The sequence below is a fragment of the Neoarius graeffei genome, chromosome 21 (genome assembly GCF_027579695.1).
Source record: "Neoarius graeffei isolate fNeoGra1 chromosome 21, fNeoGra1.pri, whole genome shotgun sequence".
In the NCBI taxonomy this organism is placed as follows: domain Eukaryota; kingdom Metazoa; phylum Chordata; class Actinopteri; order Siluriformes; family Ariidae; genus Neoarius; species Neoarius graeffei.
Window position 1 is genome coordinate 26,354,311 of NC_083589.1, and position 23,117 is coordinate 26,377,427.

Sequence of the window (23,117 nt, forward strand, 5' to 3'; positions counted from 1 at the left end):
GAACGTCCTGAGATTTTATCTTGGAGAGGAAAGAGAAAAACACAAACGGCAGTCTCGGCTTTTCAGTGTGTCCATGGACAAGTAACAAGGACCCTAGTGTATAAATGGTTAATTTATTTAAGACGCATTTCGATCCTGAGTACAGTAATCTTGTAGTACTAATTCTTGTTCTTTCCTCCACGTTTAAAAACATGCTGTAAGGCGCAGTTTCTCTGTCAAATGGTCACCTGATGCCAGGATCAGACTACAAGAATTCAACACCGTGGACAAATTTCCAGTGCCTGGAACGATGAACAGGCCTCGTAGTGAGACATGATGGAAGAACTATGACGTGGTGTCTGGGCCCGACGAAAAGTCTAACATGTCCAATTTTTTTCTATTTTCTTGCCTAGTTTGACTTGCTATGTTGACTTGATAGCCATGATTGATAGTTTCTTGACCCTCCTCCTCAACGGCACGCAGAGACCTGAACGATGATTGGTCAGGGTCGAACTTGTAGTGTTGCCAGTCTCCTGACCAAGACATGAATTTATGGCACTGTGATTGTCTAATCTGACATGGTGACCATCATGAAAGACAAAAATATCATGGTGTTTGATCCCAGCTTTCGTTTCTGCGGTTGGGTTAAAGGGGGAGCAGACTTAGAGATGTCGAATTCTGATTATACTTTGGTTGACCTCTCAAAATACAGCCCCACCAAACTCAAATCAACCAGAAGAAAATGACAGGGAAAATAAATTCAGAAATCTTAATGGTCTTTCTTTCGCAGTTGCTGGTTAATTCACCGCAGATGTGACTAATATCAAGAAGCTGATTATGAAGACGGATTGTAAGATATCCTAGCTTTTCTAATAATGTATAACATAATGGTGTTTTTTCATGGTGCTGCAGTGGCTACTGTTGCCTCACACCAAAAAGGTTCAGGGTTTGTACCTCATGGCTGACTGGAGCTTTTCTGTTCCCCCTTTTGTTACTCCACCAACAGAGAACGAGTTCTGTTCTGATTTGTGCACCAAATTTCAAACCTTTTATTAGTGTTTCAACCAAAAATAAATTGGTTTGGAACCTGAATAGTTGGTTCTCGGCTGGAACCATTGCATTACGTTTAATGGCATTTAGCAGATGCTCTTATCCAGACTGACGTACAACATACCCAGAGCAGCCTGGGGAACAGTTGGGGGTTAGGTGCCTTGCTCAAGGGCACTTCAGCCATTCCTGCTGGTCAAGGACATCGAACCGGCAACCTTTTGGTCCCAAAGCTGCTTCTCGAGCCATTAGGCCATGGATTCCCCCATAAATATAGCTGGTTTTTCCACTGCAAACCATAACATAAGTGAGCATGTCATTAGTTTGGAGAGGAAGAAGGGCACAGCAATGGAGAACTCAACAGAAAAGGACACCTCTTTTGAAAAAAATGGAACGAAAGCAAATATCTGCAGTAACAGAACAAAAGGTCACTCAATGTGCTCCACCATCTTGCTACTACTGTTGACATCCATTGGGCATTGTGCAACGCCCTCTGTTCACCCTTGACACATCCTTCATTTACAAGGCAGCCATGGCCTTGATGAGGGCAGCCATGGCCTAAAGGTTAGAAAAGCAGCCTTGGACTCAAAGGGTCATTGGTTCTTGGACTGGCAGGAAGAATGTGGGGGGAGTGAATTAACTGCTTTACCCTTCCTCTGTATCCATGGCTGAAGTGCCCTTGAGCAAGACACCTAACCCCCAACTGCTCCCCATATAGTGTACAGGGTGTGTAGTATAGCTGCCCAGTTTTGTGTGCGTGTGCGCTGCTTCAGGTGGGTTAAATGCAGAGGAGGAAGTTGGCTGTGCTCTAGTGTACATGGGACAAAGGCAGCTTTTTCAATGGTTCCACTCAATAGGTGAAAACCTGGACTAGTTCATTAGCACGCACCAAGGTTCAAAGAAGAATCCTGAACAGACCCGGTTCATGAACCCATTCTCTGTTGGTCAAAAAGTGGCTCTTGTGGAGTTTGCATGTTCTTCCCGTACCTGCATGGGTTCCTCTGGGTGCTCGGGTTTCCTCCATCAATTCAAAGACATGCAGATTAGATCAACTGGCTACTCTAAATTGCCCGTGAATGTGAGTAGATTGTAGATTGGCGACCTGCCCAGGGTGTATCCTGCCTCTCACCCAAAGTCAGCTAGGATTGGTTCCAGCTTCCCCCACGACTCTGGCCATTATGCAGTATAGATAATGCCTCGGTCACGTAGACTCCTACGGCCGGTCTGCGTGCAGAAAACGCAAGAAATGCACAGAGGACGCGCGTGTGACGTGCTGATTTTTGAGCCGTAGACTGGCCGCAGAGGTTCTTTGTCATGTCAGACAAACTCTACGGGCGCTTACGTTTTTTTCAGGTTGCAAGACAAACTTGCAGCCAACGTGCGTCTTTCTCCACGAACAAAAAAAAAAACGCAGCAATTTGGGGAAACGCCAAAAATCACATGGCCAAAAAATCGTACGTCCGGTTGTGACCTAGGCTTAATGGATGGATGTTCTTGCATCATAAAATACTACATGATTTGTCTTAAGGTTAGTAATAAGTATGAAGTTATTAAATAGTCACGCAGGTATATGGAAAGAAAACGCCATACATTTTCCATTGGTGCACTTCAGTGTCGTCTTGGCAGTTTAATATTTGATGTGATGGTGGTGGTAGTAGTAGTAATAATGATAATAATTTGGCCACAGTACCAATCAAAGAATGGAAATCTGGCCTCATTGGAAGAGAAACCCCTCCAACCAAATTCCATGCAAATTGTTCAATTTTCCAAAACGCCGGTGATTTGAATTGTTCCCAGCTGTTGGGTTATCAGCGTTTTGATTTTCTCCAGGCTTCTGGGTCAGGCAAGTTGATGAGAGCTGCCTCTATGTCTGCCTTACTGTTTAAATAAGAACTAAGTGGCATTCGATACTCGAGTATGTCTCCCTCCCCCCTTCCTCGCCTCGTAACCCACAGAGAAAAGGGGAGGTGAAAGAGGGGGGGGAAAAAAGGAAAAGAGTGAAAAATTGCATGGGGGCTTAGCAAGGATCCGTAGTTGTAGCCATGTCATTAATTCTTTTTGGAGACTTTATCCTGACTTCATTGGGAAAGTATGCTGAAATTGTTTCATATGGAGGTGTTTTTAAATGCCCGTTGTGTGTGTTTGGGGGGGTTTACACAGGCAGTGTAAAAATGAAAAGAATACATATGAAGCATTATAAAGCCAGGTGTAGCGGGTTTTTTTTTTAAGTATCACCTTGCAGGTCCATAATGTCTATATTTCTATAGTGAACAGGTTCCTAATGTGTTTAGCTACCCCCTGCAACAATCTTCAACACTACTAAAACTCCATTCGTGCACATTTTTGCATTTCACCATCGTGTGAAAAGGAAGGTCGCTGAGGCTGACTGGCCGCAGCCTGAAACCATTCGAGTAATGTTGTCTAACGAGCTTATTTGCCAAAAATTGGCTGAACAAATTTTGAAGTGTGCCTTTTCATGGCACAATGCGCCGCTTGTCTGTGTGCGCTCCGGGCTGGGAAGATGGGAGATTAAGAGATAAAGCTCTTAATATAAGGAACTTGCTCACACACATCTGTATGCACCGATGTTGGCATTTGAGAGAGCAGAAAAGGGTAGGTGGGGTGGATAGAAGGGGAGAGGGGATTTCAGACAGAGAACATTTGATATAACACAGACTATGTGAAGGGTGTTGAGCAATTGGACTCCTCCATTCCAGCAGCTAGTGATTGTGTCCTGGAGGAGGTTATGATATAAGCTTTGAGCTTAGATGATGTATGATATAAACGGCAGCCATCCTAAACCTGAAGGACTGTCACGGTTCTTTTCAGGCTTCCGGCATTGTGAATTGAGAGGTGTAATGGGTATTATTCCATCCACGTTTACTGGATATGAGCAATCGTGTGCTCTGATAGCCTAGTAAGCAGAGTAGCCAGCCAGCTCATATACTGGGAGTAGAGAAAAACAAAATGGAGGAGTGTGTTGCTGAACCAACCGAGGACGAAATAAAAACTCTACTTGAAAACAAACCCACAAAAAAAAAGCAACAAAATATGGAATAAAAGTATTTGATGGTTAGTAGGGCTCGAAATTTGCGGTGGTCCGGTCACCCGAGGCAACTTAATTTGTCATTTGGCGGGTAATTCCTGTCACTAGGCAGCCCGGCTGACTAGTTGAAAATAAAAAATATATATATGAAGTAGGGCTGTAACGATTATGCGTATCGAAATCGCGATACGCAGAGCCACGATCCGTATCGCGATACAAGAAGGCAGAATCGCGGTACACCCTTTCAAACTTCTCCTCAGCCCAAAAACAGAGGCGCTTCCAAACTTCAATTTATGAATACTTTACTTTTTATTTAATTTACATTTTAAACTTACTTAAATTACTTTTATTTTTTTATATCTATTAGTAAGTCGTTTTTTCGCCGACCTGCAACAATCTTCTGCGAGTCACGCAACGTCCACACTCGCCACTGGCAGAGCATTCATTTCTTTTAAGCGGTCGCCATTCTGGTTGCGACGCGGGGAGCGAATCTGTAAACAAGCAGCTCATTGGCTGGCTAGGTGTGCCACAAGCCAATCACAATCACTTGACCGGAAAGGCATGCAGTGTTGCCAGATTGGGCAGGTTTAGGTGTTTTCTGGATGGTTTTGAACTTATTTTGGGGTGGAAAACGTTAGCAATATCTGGCAACACTGAAGGCATGTCTGCTTGGGCGGAAGCCTTCAGCAGCAGTTACATTTTGACACGCGAGCAATGTTTCACTATAAAAATTCCGTAATTTCCATCTGTTTTCCGTGATCACAGAAAATCATTGGCCCTATGAGAGTGAGACAGTGAGAGAGCCACCCCCCAAAAAAATCTTAACGGATTTACACGATTTGGAAAAATGACTTTTTCAGAACCGAAAAAAACAGAGCTTCCGGCTCAACAGTATTATTTTGAGAAATAAAACAATCTTTGGATATACATTTGTTCATTTTTGCATACATATTACTCATTCTCTGCAGTGGTCTGAATTATTTGTTATTAAATAGTTAATGTAAGTAAGTAAATGTTAATAAGTCAAATTTACTACTTTAAAAAAACATTTTTAAAAAAATCGTGGGCGTATCGAATCGTGGGTCAAAAATCGCGATACGAATCGAATCGTGAGTTGGGTGTATCGTTACAGCCCTAATATGAAGCGAAGATTCAGACTAGGGCTGTGCGATATATCGAATATACTCGATATATCTCCGAAAATTCTGTGAGAGATACGTAAAATTATTATATCGTAACTATCGAGAATTTTATGGTCATCTGCCGACTTGCATTTGTTTCGTGTTTGTTGCGTTTGTTTAAAACGTTTTCCGGTGGTTTTCTCCCTGTCCCTCAGGCAGTAACGTGAGAGGCTGCCTAAGGGTAAAAAAAAACAAAAAAACAATAACGTCACGCACTTGCCAGCCAATCCCGGGCGACATCTAGGTGCTGAAAGGAACTTGCGGGAAGATTTTCTAGTTTCGGTTTACAGCGCTGACTCAGTTCGTGCAATCGCTGGTGTTGCATAGGCTACCGTGTAAGCTCTGTCAATTTCAGCGACAAATTAAAAATGGAAGGGGTCAGTCATCTGGCATTTTTTTGGATTTTTTATTTTTGGATTATATTATGGTGCTCTGTGTTGTTCTCGTTTATGTATTTAACGAGTATCAAAATACTTGGGTCTTGAAATAAATGCACATTAGTCATGAACAATGGTAACTACTCTCTTTTTTTGTGTTATTTTTGACAGAAATAAAATTCGTACATGAGCAAATTTTGGCAAGTTGATTTTCTGTTTGGCTAGTTACTTTGGAAGGTAACTAGTCCGGCTGGCTGGTGGAAAAAATATATGAATTTCGAGCCCTGGTAAGACTGTGTATCTTTTTGTTTTTTTTTCTTTTTCAAAAAAAAAAATACAACCCCGATTCCAAAAAAGTTGGGACAAAGTACAAATTGTAAATAAAAACAGAATGCAGTAATTTACAAATCTCAAAAACTGATATTGTATTCACAATAGAACATAGACAACATATCAAATGTCGAAAGTGAGACATTTTGAAATTTCATGCCAAATATTGGCTCGTTTGAAATTTCATGACAGTAACACATCTCAAAGTTGGGACAGGGGCAATAAGAGGCTGGAAAAGTTAAAGGTACAAAAAAGAAACAGCTGGAGGACCAAATTGCAACTCATTAGGTCAATTGGCAATAGGTCATTAACATGACTGGGTATAAAAAGAGCATCTTGGAGTGGCAGCGGCTCTCAGAAGTAAAGATGGGAAGAGGATCACCAATCCCCCTAATTCTGCGCCGATAAATAGTGCAGCAATATCAGAAAGGAGTTCGACAGTGTAAAATTGCAAAGAGTTTGAACATATCATCTACAGCACATAATATCATCAAAAGATTCAGAGAATCTGGTAGAATCTCTGTGCATAAGGGTCAAGGCCGGAAAACCATACTGGGTGCCCGTGATCTTCGGGCCCTTAGACGGCACTGCATCACATACAGGCATGCTTCTGTATTGGAAATCACAAAATGGGCTCAGGAATATTTCCAGAGAACATTATCTGTGAACACAATTCACCGTGCCATCCGCCGTTGCTAGCTAAAACTCTATAGTTCAAAGAAGAAGCCGTATCTAAACACGATCCAGAAGCGCAGACGTCTTCTCTGGGCCAAGGCTCATTTAAAATGGACTGTGGCAAAGTGGAAAACTGTTCTGTGGTCAGACGAATCAAAATTTGAAGTTCTTTATGGAAATCAGGGACGCCGTGTCATTCGGACTAAAGAGGAGAAGGACGACCCAAGTTGTTATCAGCGCTCAGTTCAGAAGCCTGCATCTCTGATGGTATGGGGTTGCATTAGTGCGTGTGGCATGGGCAGCTTACACATCTGGAAAGACGCCATCAATGCTGAAAGGTATATCCAGGTTCTAGAGCAACATATGCTCCCATCCAGATGACGTCTCTTTCAGGGAAGACCTTGCATTTTCCAACATGACAATGCCAAACCACATACTGCATCAATTACAGCATCATGGCTGCGTAGAAGAAGGGTCCGGGTACTGAACTGGCCAGCCTGCAGTCCAGATCTTTCACCCATAGAAAACATTTGGCGCATCATAAAACGGAAGATACGACAAAAAAGACCCAAGACAGTTGAGCAACTAGAATCCTACATTAGACAAGAATGGGTTAACATTCCTATCCCTAAACTTGAGCAACTTGTCTCCTCAGTCCCCAGACGTTTACAGACTCTTGTAAAGAGAAAAGGGGATGTCTCACAGTGGGAAACATGGCCTTGTCCCAACTTTTTTAGATGTGTTTTTGTCATGAAATTTAAAATCACCTAATTTTTCTCTTTAAATGATACATTTTCTCAGTTTAAACATTTGATATGTCATCTATGTTCTATTCTGAATAAAATATGGAATTTTGAAACTTCCACATCATTGCATTCCATTTTTATTTACAATTTGTACTTTGTCCCAACTTTTTTGGAATTGGGGTTGTAATAATAATAATAATTTATTATTATTATTATTATTATTATAGCATTTTTCACAAATTGCTCATTATTTCACCGATTTGGTTACATTCTAAGCGGAAATGATTTTGTTGGATGTTTTGTATAAAGCTTTTATTTATTGAATTCACAAAATATAAAAATAAATGTTCTGTTTCTCAAAATCCAGTAAATGTGGATAGAATAAGTCATTCCACTCAATCTCGCCATACATGGCTTATAGCCAACTCGGAGCTATCAGCTCATGTACGACTCAATTTCATGGAATAACTGCTAAATAATCAGCGCTACATGGAAACAGACACAAGCTCTGCTGAAACAGCACCTCCACATAAGTACATGTCTGATGTTTTATATCTTGCGTCCATCTGCCTTGCTAACTCGGCGGTCTTCTTTTTCAAAGGCAAAGCCTAGGTCGTATTGTTTTTATTCCAGATTTGCCAAAAGGGCAGTTCTAGAAAATACTGACCAAGCTGTTTGTCAGTTAGTGCTGTATGAATACTCTGAACTGAAGAGTGCACAACAAAGTGGGATTGGAGGATCTCCAGTCATACAGAAACCACAGTCATGGGTTATGTCCAGAACTCCACACATGATACATGCACCACAACAGGAACCTACTCACTGAGCACTTTATGAGGAATGTTGCTATACTAATACTGGGTAGGGCCTCCCTTTGCTCGAAAAACAGCCTCAGATCTTCGTGGCATGGTTGAAAACATTCCTTTGAGATTCTAGTCCATGTTGACATGATTGCATCATGCAATTCCTACAGATTTTTCATTCAGATGCTCTTTCATGATGTGATTCTTCCATTTTTCCACATACCAAAGATGTTCTGTTGGATTCGGATCCGGTGACTTGGAAGGCCGCTGAAGAACATTTGAACTCCTTGTCATGTTCATGAAACCAGATTGAGATGAATTTTGCTTTGACACGGTGCATTATCATGTTGGAAGTAGCCATTGGAAGATGGGTAAATTGTGGCCATGAAGGGATACACGCAGTCAGCAACAATACTCACATAGGTTGTGGCATTCAAGCGATTAACAGGCCCAGTGTGTGCCAAGAAAGCATTCTTCACACCACTACATTACCCCCACCAGCCTGGACTGTTGATTGTTGACACAAGGCAGGCTGGGTCCATGGATTCATTCTGTTGGCGCCAAATTCTGACCCCACCGTCTGTGTGCCTCAGCAGAAACCAAGATCCATCAGACCAGGCTACGTTTTTGAGTCTTCAGCTGTCCAGTTTTGGTGATCCTGTGCCCACTGCAGCCTCAGCTTTCTGTTCTTGGCTGCCAGAAACGGAACCCAACATGATGATCTGTTGTTGTAGCCCATCTGCCTCAATGTTCAACATGGTGTGCATTCTGAGATGCTTTTCTGCTACTGGAGCCTTTCTGTCAGCTCGAGCCAGTCCCCATTGACCTCTTTCATCAAGACGTTTTCGTCTGCATAACTGCAGCTCACTGGATGCAGGAGGGTTTTTTTTTTTGTTTGTTTGTTTTTGTTTTTTTTATAAATCACACCAGCCCTTAGTAAACTGTAGAGACTGCTGTGAGTGAAAATTCCAGATCATCATGCCACGGTCAAAATCACAGCGATCTAGTTTTTTCCCAGTTCTGATGTTCGATGTGAACCTGAATCTGCATGATATGTATTGCACTCCTGCCACATGATTGGTTCATTAGATAATTGCATGAATGAGGTGTCCAGGTGTTCCTAATAAAGTGTTCGATGAGCGTATGGTGTTGACAGTTCAGTATGACGTGCAGATTCAGAGTATCAGTGGAGAGATTGATGTTTGCTTGATTTCTTTCACACCAAAATATTGTCCATCTTGAGATTTAAAAATATGCCTAATAAATACAGGTGGGTGGAAATCCCTCTTGAGAGCATCACCCTGCTACCATGTTGTTTCAGAGGCCCGGGTAGCCACTAGAGCATTCACACAAGGTCTAGGAACATTGCGGTTTCATCTTTTGGCTTTCAACCCCCCCACCCCACCCAGCAAAAGGAGAGAAAAACTGGAAATTCAGGATGCAGGCCAGCAGCCAGTGGGTAAGGTGAAAAGAGAGCCCCAGGTGATGTGATCGTGGTGCATGCAAAAGCCTTGTGCAAATCTGCACACAAAAGACCAGCTTGTACCCTTTTCTGTGGGTGGCTTACTGTTACTGACAGCCAGGAAGGGTTTCGTTTCTTTTCTTTCTTTTCTTCTTTCTTTGTTTTCTTCTTTCTTCCTTTCTTTCCTCTTTTCAAACAAGAGAAGAGGTGATGATGGAAGGGTGGATGGCTGCAGGGGAAATGGGTCTGGTGTGGGATGGGATGGTGTGTACTGGATATGTAAACATTGTGTAGGTAACAGCAGGTAGAGATGAGTTTCAACAGCACAGGTGTTCAATTCGAGACGAATAAAAGAATGATGTGGATTCCTGGTGTAAGCCTGTTTTCAGTGGGGTGTATCGTACTGATAGGATCTCTGAATGCAGCAGCAAGGTCAACACTACATTTTAAGCAACACCCTTATTCCCAACTTCAGCCCTCTCCCGCCCTTACGTGTTCTGTCCCTCACTAACTCACACACACACACACACACACACACACACACACACACACACACACACGCACACAAAGGCAGTACTGTATAGTCTCTGTTTATAACAGAGGCAGCTCATGCACTGCAATTTAGGAGGCGTGCAACCCAGGAAATTGCCAGTCTCGGCCATGGCGTGCTTTCACTGAGGGAATGCTATTCATCGACCAAGTAATTGGCAGAGAGTTTTTTTTTTTTTAAATACCTTGTAAGTAATTACCTTATAAACAAAATAACATGCCACTCAGGCATTCAGCTGTTTTGACCTGTTGCATGGAACGCTGACATAGAGTAGCTCAGTACACACACACGTTTGTCTCATTATCCTTTTGAGGACCTTCCATTGACATTATTATTGTTGTTAATTAATGCTGTGCCTAAACCTAATCCTAACCTTCACCTCAGTAATGAAAAGGAAACTTTTAGGCTCTTTTTTTTTTTTTTTTTGTTATTTAAAAAAACAACCAAAAAAAACAGCAATTTCCTTGTGGGGACCATCCAAATGTCCCCACAAGGTCAAAATTGTCAGATTTTACTATCCTTGTGGGGACATTTGGTCCTCAGCTGTGTGTGTGTGTGTGTGTGTGTATATATATATATATATATATATATATATATATATATATATATATATATATATACACACACACACACACACATTATATAGGGCGGCACGGTGGTGTAGTGGTTAATGCTGTCGCCTCACAGCAAGAAGGTCCGGGTTCGAGCCCCGTGGCCGGCGAGGGCCTTTCTGTGCGGAGTTTGCATGTTCTCCCCGTGTCCGCGTGGGTTTCCTCCGGGTGCTCCGGTTTCCCCCACAGTCCAAAGACATGCAGGTTAGGTTAACTGGTGACTCTAAATTGACCGTAGGTGTGAATGTGAGTGTGAATGGTTGTCTGTGTCTATGTGTCAGCCCTGTGATGCCCTGGCGACTTGTCCAGGGTGTACCCCGCCTTTCGCCCGTAGTCAGCTGGGATAGGCTCCAGCTTGCCTGCGACCCTGTAGAACAGGATAAAGCGGCTAGAGATAATGAGATGAGACACGTTATATATTATAAAAATCTCCCACACAGGGGGACATGGAATTCTCCAAGTCCATGACTAAGGACATTATAATCTGACGTATGTGATCCACCACTGCGGGAAGGTTAAAACAAGACTGCTCATTGTCACTGCGTGAGTCTGAGTGAAAATATGAGCTTGCTGACCACCATTAGGGAAATGTTGCCCTTTCTCTCTCTGGAATTAATTTGTCTTGCTGAATGTCTGTTTTCAGAGCGAATAACAAGATCTCAAGCATATCACCAGAGCAGCTCAGACTGTTGTCTGCCCTGGAGACCCTGGACCTCAGCAATAACAACTTGGTGGACGTGAAGGGATTCCCTTTTCTCCCTCTGAAAAACCTGTGAGTGGTTCATCATCTTTTGGATAAAAACCCACACACATGCGCGCGCACACACGCACTGTTCCTTTCATTAAGGAACTTTGTGTACAGCAGAAATGCTAGCCGTGTAATGATGTTAAACACCACAGCCATAATTCATATTTAACTGTTTATAATATAATTACATTTAATGGAGTCCAATATGTTTTTGTAATTGTCTTGTTTGTTTTGGCAACAGACTTCAGCTTCCAGTGTGCTCATACATCAGCACTTGACTTGATTACTTTAAACTGCTCACTAGCTTTGCAGCTCACATTTACGATACTGTTGATTTGGGGTTAAATTTACTATATTTTAACTATTCAATATCCAGAAATACTGTTTAAATAACAATCAGTGTCTTTAGTTTTATGAAACCACAGTTCCTGCTGGCTTCTGAAAAATATTCTCCACTTTTTTCCTTGAAATATCAAGTCGAAGAAGAATTCTTTACTTTTTCTAATTTTTTCCTCACTTAGTCTGTGTTTTTTTGTTTTCTTTGTTACCGATTTATCAAAGTGGACTTAATCCAGGTTTATACCAACCAAACTGGCACAATTCAAATGTTTGTACAGATACAGCTAGGTCTCTCCATTACAGATAAAATTTGGGCTTCACTCCAGCCTCTGATGATATAGACTTGATTTTGGGCAGCCTGTGCACCTTCAAGCTAAAATAAACCTGTTTAGTTTGAGATTACTGAAGGTTATTTATTTTATCAGGGAATTATTCTAAAGAGGTATGAGGACTCCCTTTAGCCTTTACTTCAACACAAAACTTGATTTACAATTGAACAGAGTCGAGAAGAATCTGGGAACAAACAGTGAACGAATCTGAATTTCCCATCAATTTACGAACCTGACACAGGATTTTACATCGTACGTTAGCCACGGGAACTCAACATGCCACGCTGCCCAAAACAGAGCTCCCTTCAGTCGCTTGCTAGCTGACAGCACTTTCACTTTGGCGTTTTTAACCGACCCCTGTATTACTGACACTGCCCGATGTGCTCAGGGATGGTCGGGGCACCGAGTGTGACTCCGCCCTGGCTGTTTCAACCCTTAAATCATCTTCAGTGCTTAAAAAAAGCTCGACCAAAAAAACTTCATCAGCTTAGACTGCGCCATTATTTGATTCACGCAGAGATAATTACACCACCACACCAGACTGAATAAGACGCACTGCGATTGGTCAAAAGCTCAGCACTCATATGGTCATTATGTGTAGTGGATTTTTATTGGTCACAAGCATGTGCTCATTGCTTACACTCTGGCTTCCTGCCGTCTCTTCACTGGGGTTGGATTTCAGCAAACAGAGGGATTTGTGGAGGGATTTCTATAAAATATGACTGACAATAAAGATGACAAATACATTCGTCACTGTGACGACTGCTAGCAATTTTCTCTTCGTCACTGATGGATTATGTTCACCAATGACGAGCATGACAAGCACCAGCAGGAACCCTGTGAAACTTTAATCTACTCAATACTACACTCAAACCAATGTCTTTGGAGTTCTGTGTCAATTTTAATAAAACCCTTTTTATTTTATTAATTCCACAAATCAAAATGGGGAGTTTAAAGCATGACATCTGGCTCATCATGCAAAAATAAGACGTGCTGGATCAAGGGCTGTTTCATAAGCTGCAAGCTAATAAGGGTGGAAGCCATGTTTATTAAATTAAGGATTTAAAATTTTCTGTGATTGGTGTAACGAGAGCTATTCATGCAGTAATATGTTGGTGGCAAAGCCTAATAGTCTCTTATTTATTTGAGTGCTTGCCATCTAGTCTGTCTTTTTATTTCTTTTATTTTTAAATTGTGCCTGTTACATCGTATTGCAGTTAAAAGGAGAGAAAAGAAAAAGTGATTTCAGAGTGGATGACTGAATGAATACAGCCCTATCTATGAGAGCAACAGACTTGGAATTCACGTGGGATGAGAAACTCTCTTTTTCTTGAGGTGTGTTTTATATGATGCCAAGATTCGTATTTGTTTTGCTCAGGTACATGAACAACAACCGCATCTCTGTGTTGGAGCCGGAATGCTTTAAAAATCTGTCCGACACCCTGCTGGTGTTGAGACTGAACCGGAACCGTCTGAACTCCATCCCTGCCAAGACCTTCCAGCTTGACAACCTCCAACACCTGTAAGTGACCCGTTGCGTATTACGCATGTGAAAGATCTATGCTTAACATTTCGCTGAACATTTCACTGGCTGTGGTTGGCAGGGATCTGAGCAGGAATCGGCTGCGACGAATCAAAAGCTTGACCTTCAACGGCCTTCAGACACTTCGGTCTTTAAACATGCAGAGGAACGGAATCGTACGGCTGCTGGACGGAGCGTTTTGGGGCCTCAGCAAAGTGGAAATCTTGTGAGTGCGCTGATGCTGTAATGGCAGTAGTCACAGAGCTAATTGTACTATTTATTATATAGACATGAGTGTGTTACTGGGAAATACGCCACTCATATTTTTCATACCAACTACGTGCGGGACATTTGAGTAACGTATTTTCCAAAATCTTCACTCGTGAGAAAACCACTGAATTGTTTTGATGAATTTGGTTCACTTTTGTTTGTGAATGTGTCTATACAATAAAAAGAAAATCACACGTTGGCTTGAAGATATGAAGTTTATGTTCTCGTGATGAAAAACTCGTATTTTTCATACCAAATACATTGCGGATCTCATCTCATTATCTGTAGCCGCTTTATCCTGTTCTACAGGGTCGCAGGCAAGCTGGAGCCTATCCCAGCTGACTACGGGCGAAAGGCGGGGTACACCCTGGACAAGTCGCCAGGTCATCACAGGGCTGACGCACAGACACAGACAACCATTCACACTCACATTCACACCTACGGTCAATTTAGTCACCAGTTAACCTAACCTGCATGTCTTTGGACTGTGGGGGAAACCGGAGCACCCGGAGGAAACCCACGCGGACACGGGGAGAACATGCAAACTCCACACAGAAAGGCCCTCGCCGGCCACGGGGCTCGAACCCGGACCTTCTTGCTGTGAGGCGACAGCGCTAACCACTACACCACCGTGCCACCCCACATTGCGGATCTTTTGAGTGGTATATTAGATCCATTCCATTCAGCTAATGTGATGCTGAACGAGTCAAAGAGGAATATATCTGATATACCCCCAAAAAAAGTAAGTTGTTGTTGTTATTATTATTATTATAATACATACACACTCTTCATATCAGCATTCTCGAAGGCCAACGCTAGCTTAACCACAAGTCAGTGTCATCAACACAGCAGTGAAGTCACCTTCCAGCCGGTGTAGCATTCATCAGTATTGTTAGTGAATGCTAATAAGGCGGTCAAGCCAGTTCTATCAAGAGCAAGTAGCACAGGCTAACGACCGAGAAACTAAGGTGGGGTTTACATTAGACCGTATCAGCGGATCATCAGATTAACGTTTTTAAAAACGATTAGCGTGCACACAGCAACGCCAATACACGGATACGCTAATCACATGACTAATTCGGCACGTAAGTTGAAATGTGTCAGTGCGGCTCATCGCTTCCTCCTCAGCGGCTGCGCTCCAAATCACTCCGCCCTGAACAGCGAGTGCCCTCTGGAGGGTGCGCACTCCGGCCCTGCGCAGCTCTCAGAGCGTGCGAGTGAAGCGCACGAGCAGTGATTCGGGACTGAGCCGCTGTGCACAAGTCACTTACCACTTGCAAGTGGAAGGATGGCAAGCCTAAAGACAATCATAACTACACAATGGGCAGTATTTGCATCAGTATTTGCAGTATTTTCATACTTTTTATACTCTTTAATGAAAGGTGATACAAGGCTGAAGTCCGCGCCGTTTTTCAGCAGTCGCGTCACATGACCAATGCCAGCGAATCAGGAAGGTGGATGTCACAGTGACATTGTCCAATGACGACGCCAGCTAGAGCTCAGCACAGCGTATCCGCGTATTCTCAATGTTTACACAGCACCGGACCAGACACGATCTGGATTGAATACGTGGACCCTGGCGGATTCCCGTTTCCCGGCGTTTCCAGGCGTTTTAATGTAAACGGACAGTGCATCCGCGAAGAAAACGAGACAGATACGGTCTAATGTAAACTTGGCCTAAGATTTCTGTCTCCAGACTCTTCTTCCGCGCAGCTCACTAGAGTATTTTTCACTCAGACTTAACTATTCATTTCCCTGTGTAATTTACTGAGTTACTTTTAAACTCAACATCGACAGCTACACAACAGAGTAACCTCCTTTGCCCTGTTGATTTTTTGGTGGGTCTGGCTAAATTTTGGCTGAGCTCAAGTCCCAGCTATAATAGTTGTGGTTCGCCACTGCTTGTAAATATGCATGAAGAATATCTCACGAAGTTTTTGTCGCCTTTTGGGTGTTCAAAGCGTCTTTCTCTTTCCCAGCGAACATAGAAATGCTTCTGCACATGCACAGCAGAAAACTCTCTCATTGAATATTCACATCAGCTCCGACGTGTGATGTCATGTTGTCTTGACAACCATGCAATATCGTAAACCATATTCAACACCCATTCTCCATTGGGTAGCGTGATGTAATACATGTAAGATAAGCGATATGCTTACAATATTGCATGCTATCAAACCAAATGAATGAAACCTGCTAGAAGGGAATAGAAGACGTTTTTATTCCATGGAAAAAGTGTCCTGTATGTATAATAATTCCCGATATTTCACTCCCAGTGTTTTCCCACTGACTAGATGCACATTGTCAAAATGGCAAAGTGGTTCAAAATTAAAGTTCTTTTCATTAACTTGCGTATTATTATTATTATTTTTTTTTTTTTTTTGTGTATGTGTCCATATAATATAAAGAACATTGCACAATAGCGTGAAGATATGAAATTTATCTTCTCGTGTTGAAAAATATCACTTGTTCGTTTCACTCTCTCGTGAATATATGCGTTCACCACTCGAAGATAAACTTCACGTCTTTGCACAACCGTGTGTGTGTGTGTGTGTGTGTGTGTGTGTGTGTATATAATAAAATGTGTATATATGGTATGTATAACAATGACCTAACACCTCATGTATAGAGTAATTGTTTGTCTTTATTACTTTAAAGCTGTGGGAAATAAATCTCACATAAATCACTATAAACGAATGACTCGTGAGTGCATGGTTGTGAGATGGAGAATAATATATGTTTGTGTTTGTGTGTGAGCAGGCAGATGGAGTACAATAATCTGACCGACGTGAGTAAGGGTTGGCTGTACGGTTTGTCGTCCCTGCAGCAGCTCCATCTGGCTCACAACGCCATCAATCGCATCAAAGCTGACCCCTGGGAGCCGTGTCAGAAACTCGCTGAGCTGTATGACTCCTTTCTCTCTCCTTTTTTTTTTTCCCCCTCTTAAATCTAAAGCAAGGGAAAGGACATAATAAAATAAGAGAGGGAAAGAGAAATAAGGGGAGTTTCCCTGCTTTAGGAAGCATTTGGATGGTAGTGTGGTTTATAGTGGTGATCTGATGTGGTGTTCATCTGAGTTGATGTGATCTCAGTGAACTCGGAAATTAAGCTGTTTCAACATAAGATGACACAGGATTTCATTTTAATGTAGATTTAACTTAAATTTCGTTTTAATTTTTGGTGAAAAATACATAATTTTAAAGGGCTGATGACACGTTTTTGACATCTTTGGCGATGTTTTATAACATAAAAAGTAATTCCCGATGATCCATATATTAATTCACGAAGGCGCCTATTTTACAAGTTATGATAAACGCGGCTATTTGGGCAAATTTGACGGGGCTGCAGCACCCAGGAGACGAAAGAGGAGGAGGAGCTATATGATGTCAGCGAAAGAACCTTCCTCCTAACTTACCAGTTTGTTGTTGATGCGACAGGTGTTCAGTTTATCATTATTAGTATTTTTATTAGACATTTTATATATATATATATATATATATATATATATAGTTATTATGCCTTCGCGTTGTGTTGCCGGCTTTTGCTCCAAAACCTACAAGGATGGGGTAAGTTTATTCAAGTTTCCCAGAGATCCCGAGCTGCATGCGAAGTGGGTGAAGCAAGTCAGGCGCACTCGTGACAAGTGGGAGCCCTCACCAACATCCGTCCTGTGCTCTGAACACTTCGATTTGGATTGTTTTGACACCCTTCCCAGCTTAAAAGAATCTCTTGGGTGTTCAGTTCAGCACAAACGTGTGTTACTACCATCAGCAGTGCCTACACAGTGTTGCCAGATTGGGAGGTTTCCCGCCCAGTTGGGCGGTTTCAAGTGCATTTTGGTGGGTTTTGAACATATTTTGGGCTGGAAAACGTCAGCAGTATCTGTTGCCAGATACCGCTGAAGTTTTCCAGCCCAAAATATCTTCGAAACCCACCAAAATGCACTTGAAACCGCCCAGCTGGACGGGAAACCTCCCAATCTGGCAACACTGCCAGTATTCCGGAGGGGGTCTACTAGTAGCTCTGCCGGATCCAAAGACAGTCCTCCTGTCAGAACATGTGTTGTGAAACGACATAAGATAAAGGTACGTAGAGTTATAGATTCTACATGATAATCATAAATGTAATCATAAAGTCGGCATGATATCAGTCATGTATTTGCTTGTGAAAGCTTGCGGCTTTCATGTAACTGCCGCCTAGCAACGAGAGGCAAAGGGTAAAGAGGGTAGGCTATCATAGATTCTATTCGGAAGAGATCAACACAATTCTAGACTCCCAGAAGAGGAAGAGCTAGCACTAGAGAGTTCACCGGCGTTTTCATGCGCCATTTCCATTGAGTAGAACCAGAGTAGAACAGCCAGTGAACCGCAGCGTGTTCTCCCGCTGACGTCACAACATGGCCGCGAGCCACGGACCCAGTTTTCTTGCGCTGTGCAATTTAAAAGTTGGATATTCGCTTAACAACAGCTTCTTTTCACGTAATTATAACAGAAATCTAACGTTTGCCATGTTGTATAGTTTATTTAAGAAATTGCATAGAGTCATGTTCATGTCATCAGCCCTTTAAGTTTTAGTGACTTTGAACATTGTCATCTAGTTCAGCCTAGCATTATTTTCGCCTCACAGTACACTACAAAACCTATTTTTCCTACGGGATTAAACCTTTCATCGCAAAATATTAGTGATTTTTACGTCTTTCTTCAACCGCAGCGCTTTAACCTGAGCATACATACACAAATTAGACAGCTTCTTCTTTCGCTCTTAGTTAAAACGGCATGATATAGGAATTTAAAATATCAGCTTCAAAATCATTTTAATGGCACACTGACTTGTAATTGGGAGAACGGCTCGTCTTCCGTTCCAAGTCCGTGTCAGGTTTGCTAGTTATTGTAATTTCTTCTATCCACACTCACTGGATATGAGCAATCGTGTGCTCTGATTGGCTACTCTACGACTAGAGAAAAACAAAATGGTGGAGCGTGTTGCTGAACCAACCGAGGACAAAATTAAAACTACTCGAAAACAAACCTCCCCCCCAAAAAAAGGCAACAAAATATGGAAGGAAAGTATTTGATGGTAAGAACGTATCTTATTTTTCAAGAATTAGTATAATAGCATTTTTTCACAAATTTCGCCGGCTTGTTTACATTCTTAATCTTTTTAAGCATGAAAATTTGTTTAATTTTTTTAGACTGGTTCAAAAGCTCAAAGAAGTTTGAAAATTACATCACTGAAATGTCCAAGGAAGAATTAAATAAACGTCTAAAGCTATTCTATACCTCGGCACAACAGCAAGACGGCACTTTCTACAAAAAAAACAAAGTCAATTCATGCAGCCATCGATAGGTTTTTAAGAGGTCTGCCTAAGCAGAAATGATTTTGTCGGACGTTTTGTGTAAAGTTTTAACTTATCGAATTTGCTAAAAATAAAGATAAAAATGTGCTGTTTCTCAAAATCCAGTGAATGTGGATAGAATGAAATGGTTATTCCACGAAATCGAGTCGTACATGAGCTGATAGCCGACGAGGCGCGTAGCTACTAATATCTGACCTTAATATATAATAATTTTTTTTTTTTTTTAATATTTAACAATTATTCCACGAAATCGAGTCGTACATGAGCTGATAGCCGACGAGGCGCGTAGCTACTAATATCTGACCTTAATATATAATATATATATTTTTTTTAATATTTAACAATTATTCCACGAAATCGAGTCGTACATGAGCTGATAGCCGACGAGGCGCGTAGCTACGCGCCTCGTCGGCTATCAGCTCATGTACGACTCGATTTCGTGGAATAATTGTTAAATGTATCTCTGGTGGCATGTCTCAGAGATGTTGTGCAAGAACTGCATGACACTTTACGGCACTTGCTAGATAACACTCGGACATCAGTACTGGTAATAAGAGCTCATGTCGGTTGCTGTCTAGTTTTGTTGGCGAGCTCACCACCCAAGTTTGCATCACTTTGTCCGGAGCATCCTGGTTTTGTCAGGTTAATTTAGTTGATACGGTGGTGGTGTTGTTTGTCTGTTAGCATCGTCTAGCATTAGATCCGTCAGTGTTAGTGTGGTTCTGGTTACGGTAGCTTAGTGTGCTACTATTCTGAATTGTGTGTAATATTACAATAACTCAGGGAAAAAGTCTGAGCATGCATGTTTACTTCAAGACACAAGTAATGATCTGTCTCACAGCGAACAGGAAAACAATAACAATCCGACAGCAGAGTTACATCCCTGCCAATGTTATTAATGAAAGATTGCGATGTAGGCTGTAACCTTATCAGTGTTTTCCCTGTCTCATGGAGATTTCTTGTTTTTCCAGATGATAAAATTTATCTAACCTCAGTCTCATCTCAGGATAAATAAATTCCGCTCACGCCAACATGTTTGGTCAGTCTTCTGTCAATCTCGTATCTAATAACCCTTGAAAGGTTGCAACTTTGCAAACCTATCTCAGCTGCCCAGTGTATATCATTTGCAGTATGTGTCTATATCATGTTGATTACACACACACTCGACATTCAGACTCTTGGCAATCAATGTATATGGCCTGAAAACGCAAACGCAGTATTTCCGCAAAACTGAAACTTTTCTGTTCTTGTTCTAGGTTCGTGTTCATCTCTGATGTCACAATAAATAAAACTGAGTCATATTTGTGTAAAATCCTGTAATGTTACTCTACCTTGTCAGTTGAAACATTTTATTTGGATTCTGATGGTTCCGTATCCTTAAGCTTGTCAACAGACGATGCACGTGCACATCGTCTGTCCATAAGGGGAGCTCAAAGTGCGATTTGTTTTTATAACAGTGGCGTGAAGGTGAATTACACTCCGCAACTGTAGGGGGAGCTTGAGAGCAAACAATACCAATTCTCTCACAATGTTGCTTTCATTCCTTTGTTTAATCCAAGCAGCATCCTCCGGTCCTGAAAAGTGAAACCAGTGTGGAAGTGCTAAAATCTGCAATTCCTTGAATGGCCACTTGAGGCTGACTCCAAAAGTGAGTCAGTTCCCATAGACCCGTTTGTTAAAATGCATATCCTGGACCAATTTCGTTTTTGTTTTTTTTTATATGAAAGTATGTCCCTTTACACACTCATCCAGAAGGGTAATTTTGCACAAGGCCATCTGTCTACAGCAGAAAAAAATAAAATAAAAAAACACGTCTGGAAAAATCCCAAGGGAGTCTGGAGCCAGATTCGTGACGTCACCTGCGGAAGCGCCAGCAGGCTGCGAGAGCTTTGTACGGTTTCAGTGCACAGCCTGTGTAGACAAAGTTTAGCAGCTAGCGATTTTGCAGTGAAATATGGAATTGTCACCTGAGCGCAATGTTACTTTACCTTTGGATGAAGAATATAATGAGATGTCAGAATTATTTCTTACCCTGGCAACAGTCAGCTTGTGAATTGCCTATTTTCTTGGTCTTTTTTTCTCGGTTCTGCTTTGGTCCTCGGCTGCCTCGCATGAAGTGCTCCCATTTCTCTCTCATTGTCCGGTCTTTTGGGAAACGATGAGTACTAATCCCATCAAGATTGGTGTTGCTACACCCTCCTATGATACATCTGTTAACCATTTTAATAATTACGTGATAACGTTGAAGAAATTTGCAGAAAACCACCAGCTCGTTTTCTCATAAACAAACCAGCGCTGGCGTAGGATTCAGAGGGAGGCGTCCCGCACGCGACGTCACGAAAATCAGTGTTTGCCAGGAAATCCAAATGGCAAGTTTTTTCAGAGGCGGACCAATTCGCCTCAAATGGCTTGATTTCAACTGAATTTTTCTGGTATTGTGCAGGGTAAAAAAAATTGCACAAAATGTGACCGATATTTGACCCAAGTTTAATATAAAATAGGAGAATTACATTGATCTTGCTCCTGAATTCACCTGTAATGTGCACTTTAAAATGTCCAACTTTACAACAAAAACAAACGTTTACAGCCTGGTACAAAAACCAGTTTCGGGCTCTATAGCTAGTTTCCCCCTTCATGACACCTATACAGGGGGTGAATTTTTATATAATTCAACAGTTTAAATTATATTGAGCCATACATTTATGCATAATGAGGGGCGGGGCTGATTGGAGTGACAACTGGGTTTGTGTCATCTTGTTAGCCGCTAGTTGGCGTTACCTCAGAATTTACCTCAAATTTTGGAGCTTTTCCATGCAAACACTACTTTTGCACACTACTATACCTGTAAGTGACTTTAATTTGCTTTATTATTAGATTGTACTTGCTGTTCATTATTTTTAATGTAGTCGCTGATGATGAAGTTTATCGGGGTCTCCCCTTCAGGAAATTAGGCTCAGACTGAATTTGACAGCTTGAGCAACTAAGATTACATTTTGGAGTTTGTCCAGAGAAATAATATCCATTCAGCATGAAGATTCATGTAGCAATAGTCAATCGTTCACCAAGAGACACATTTCTTAACTAAATCGCAGGTTTGGTCAATTGTTTCATATCAAATACACTGTGCTATGTGACCATCAGAGACTGACCATCTAACAGTAGCTGCTATCAACCTCGGCCACTCCGAGCTAGCTATATCACTAGCAAGCTAGCTATTAACCAAGCTAACGTGAGTTATCTAAGCTATTGGGGAAAATATATACATGTTATTTACCAGCTGGGAGGTCTGTATCGTGAAATACCATGATCGAGGTCTTGAAAGTACTGACCGAGGCCCTCTGGGCCAAGGTCACGGTATTTCACCATACGGGCCAACCTTAAGCTGGTAAATAATATATTTAGTTTTTTCTTTACCAAATTCTAACAGAAAACAAGAGCGCTTGAAAGGGAAAACCAAACCGAGTCGCCATTTTGAATCCTCATTCACAGCTGTAATGCAAATTGCTTCCTCCTCAGTATACAAGTGCACTTCCATGGCAGGAAAAAAAACCATTTTGCTGCCTATGTAGTCCCATATTTATAAAAAATTGAGTCATTCAGGATTCAGCCATGTTTTTGCTCAGCATTAGCAAGTTACAGGTTTTTAGCTTTCTCCTGAAATGTTTTCTTTTATTTCTTCTTCCTCAGGGTAGTAAAACTCGCTTTCGCTGTGAAGACTGTCGTTATCGCTATCCATGATGTAAAAT

General features: G+C 41.7%; 1 protein-coding gene across 4 annotated transcripts in view; it reads left to right on the forward strand.

Moving 5' to 3' along the window:
* lrig3 (leucine-rich repeats and immunoglobulin-like domains 3) overlaps positions 1-23,117 on the forward strand; it is a 75,062-nt gene that overhangs the window by 25,906 nt on the left and 26,039 nt on the right. For 3 of the 4 annotated variants that reach the window (XM_060902897.1, XM_060902898.1, XM_060902899.1), the window contains 4 exons: positions 11,451-11,579; positions 13,602-13,745; positions 13,828-13,971; positions 16,776-16,919. In XM_060902897.1, the coding sequence (XP_060758880.1) occupies positions 11,451-11,579; positions 13,602-13,745; positions 13,828-13,971; positions 16,776-16,919 (561 nt within the window). Of the gene's footprint in view, positions 1-750; positions 830-11,450; positions 11,580-13,601; positions 13,746-13,827; positions 13,972-16,775; positions 16,920-23,117 lie in introns of those variants that run through there. The other variant, XM_060902900.1, reaches the window with a different exon arrangement.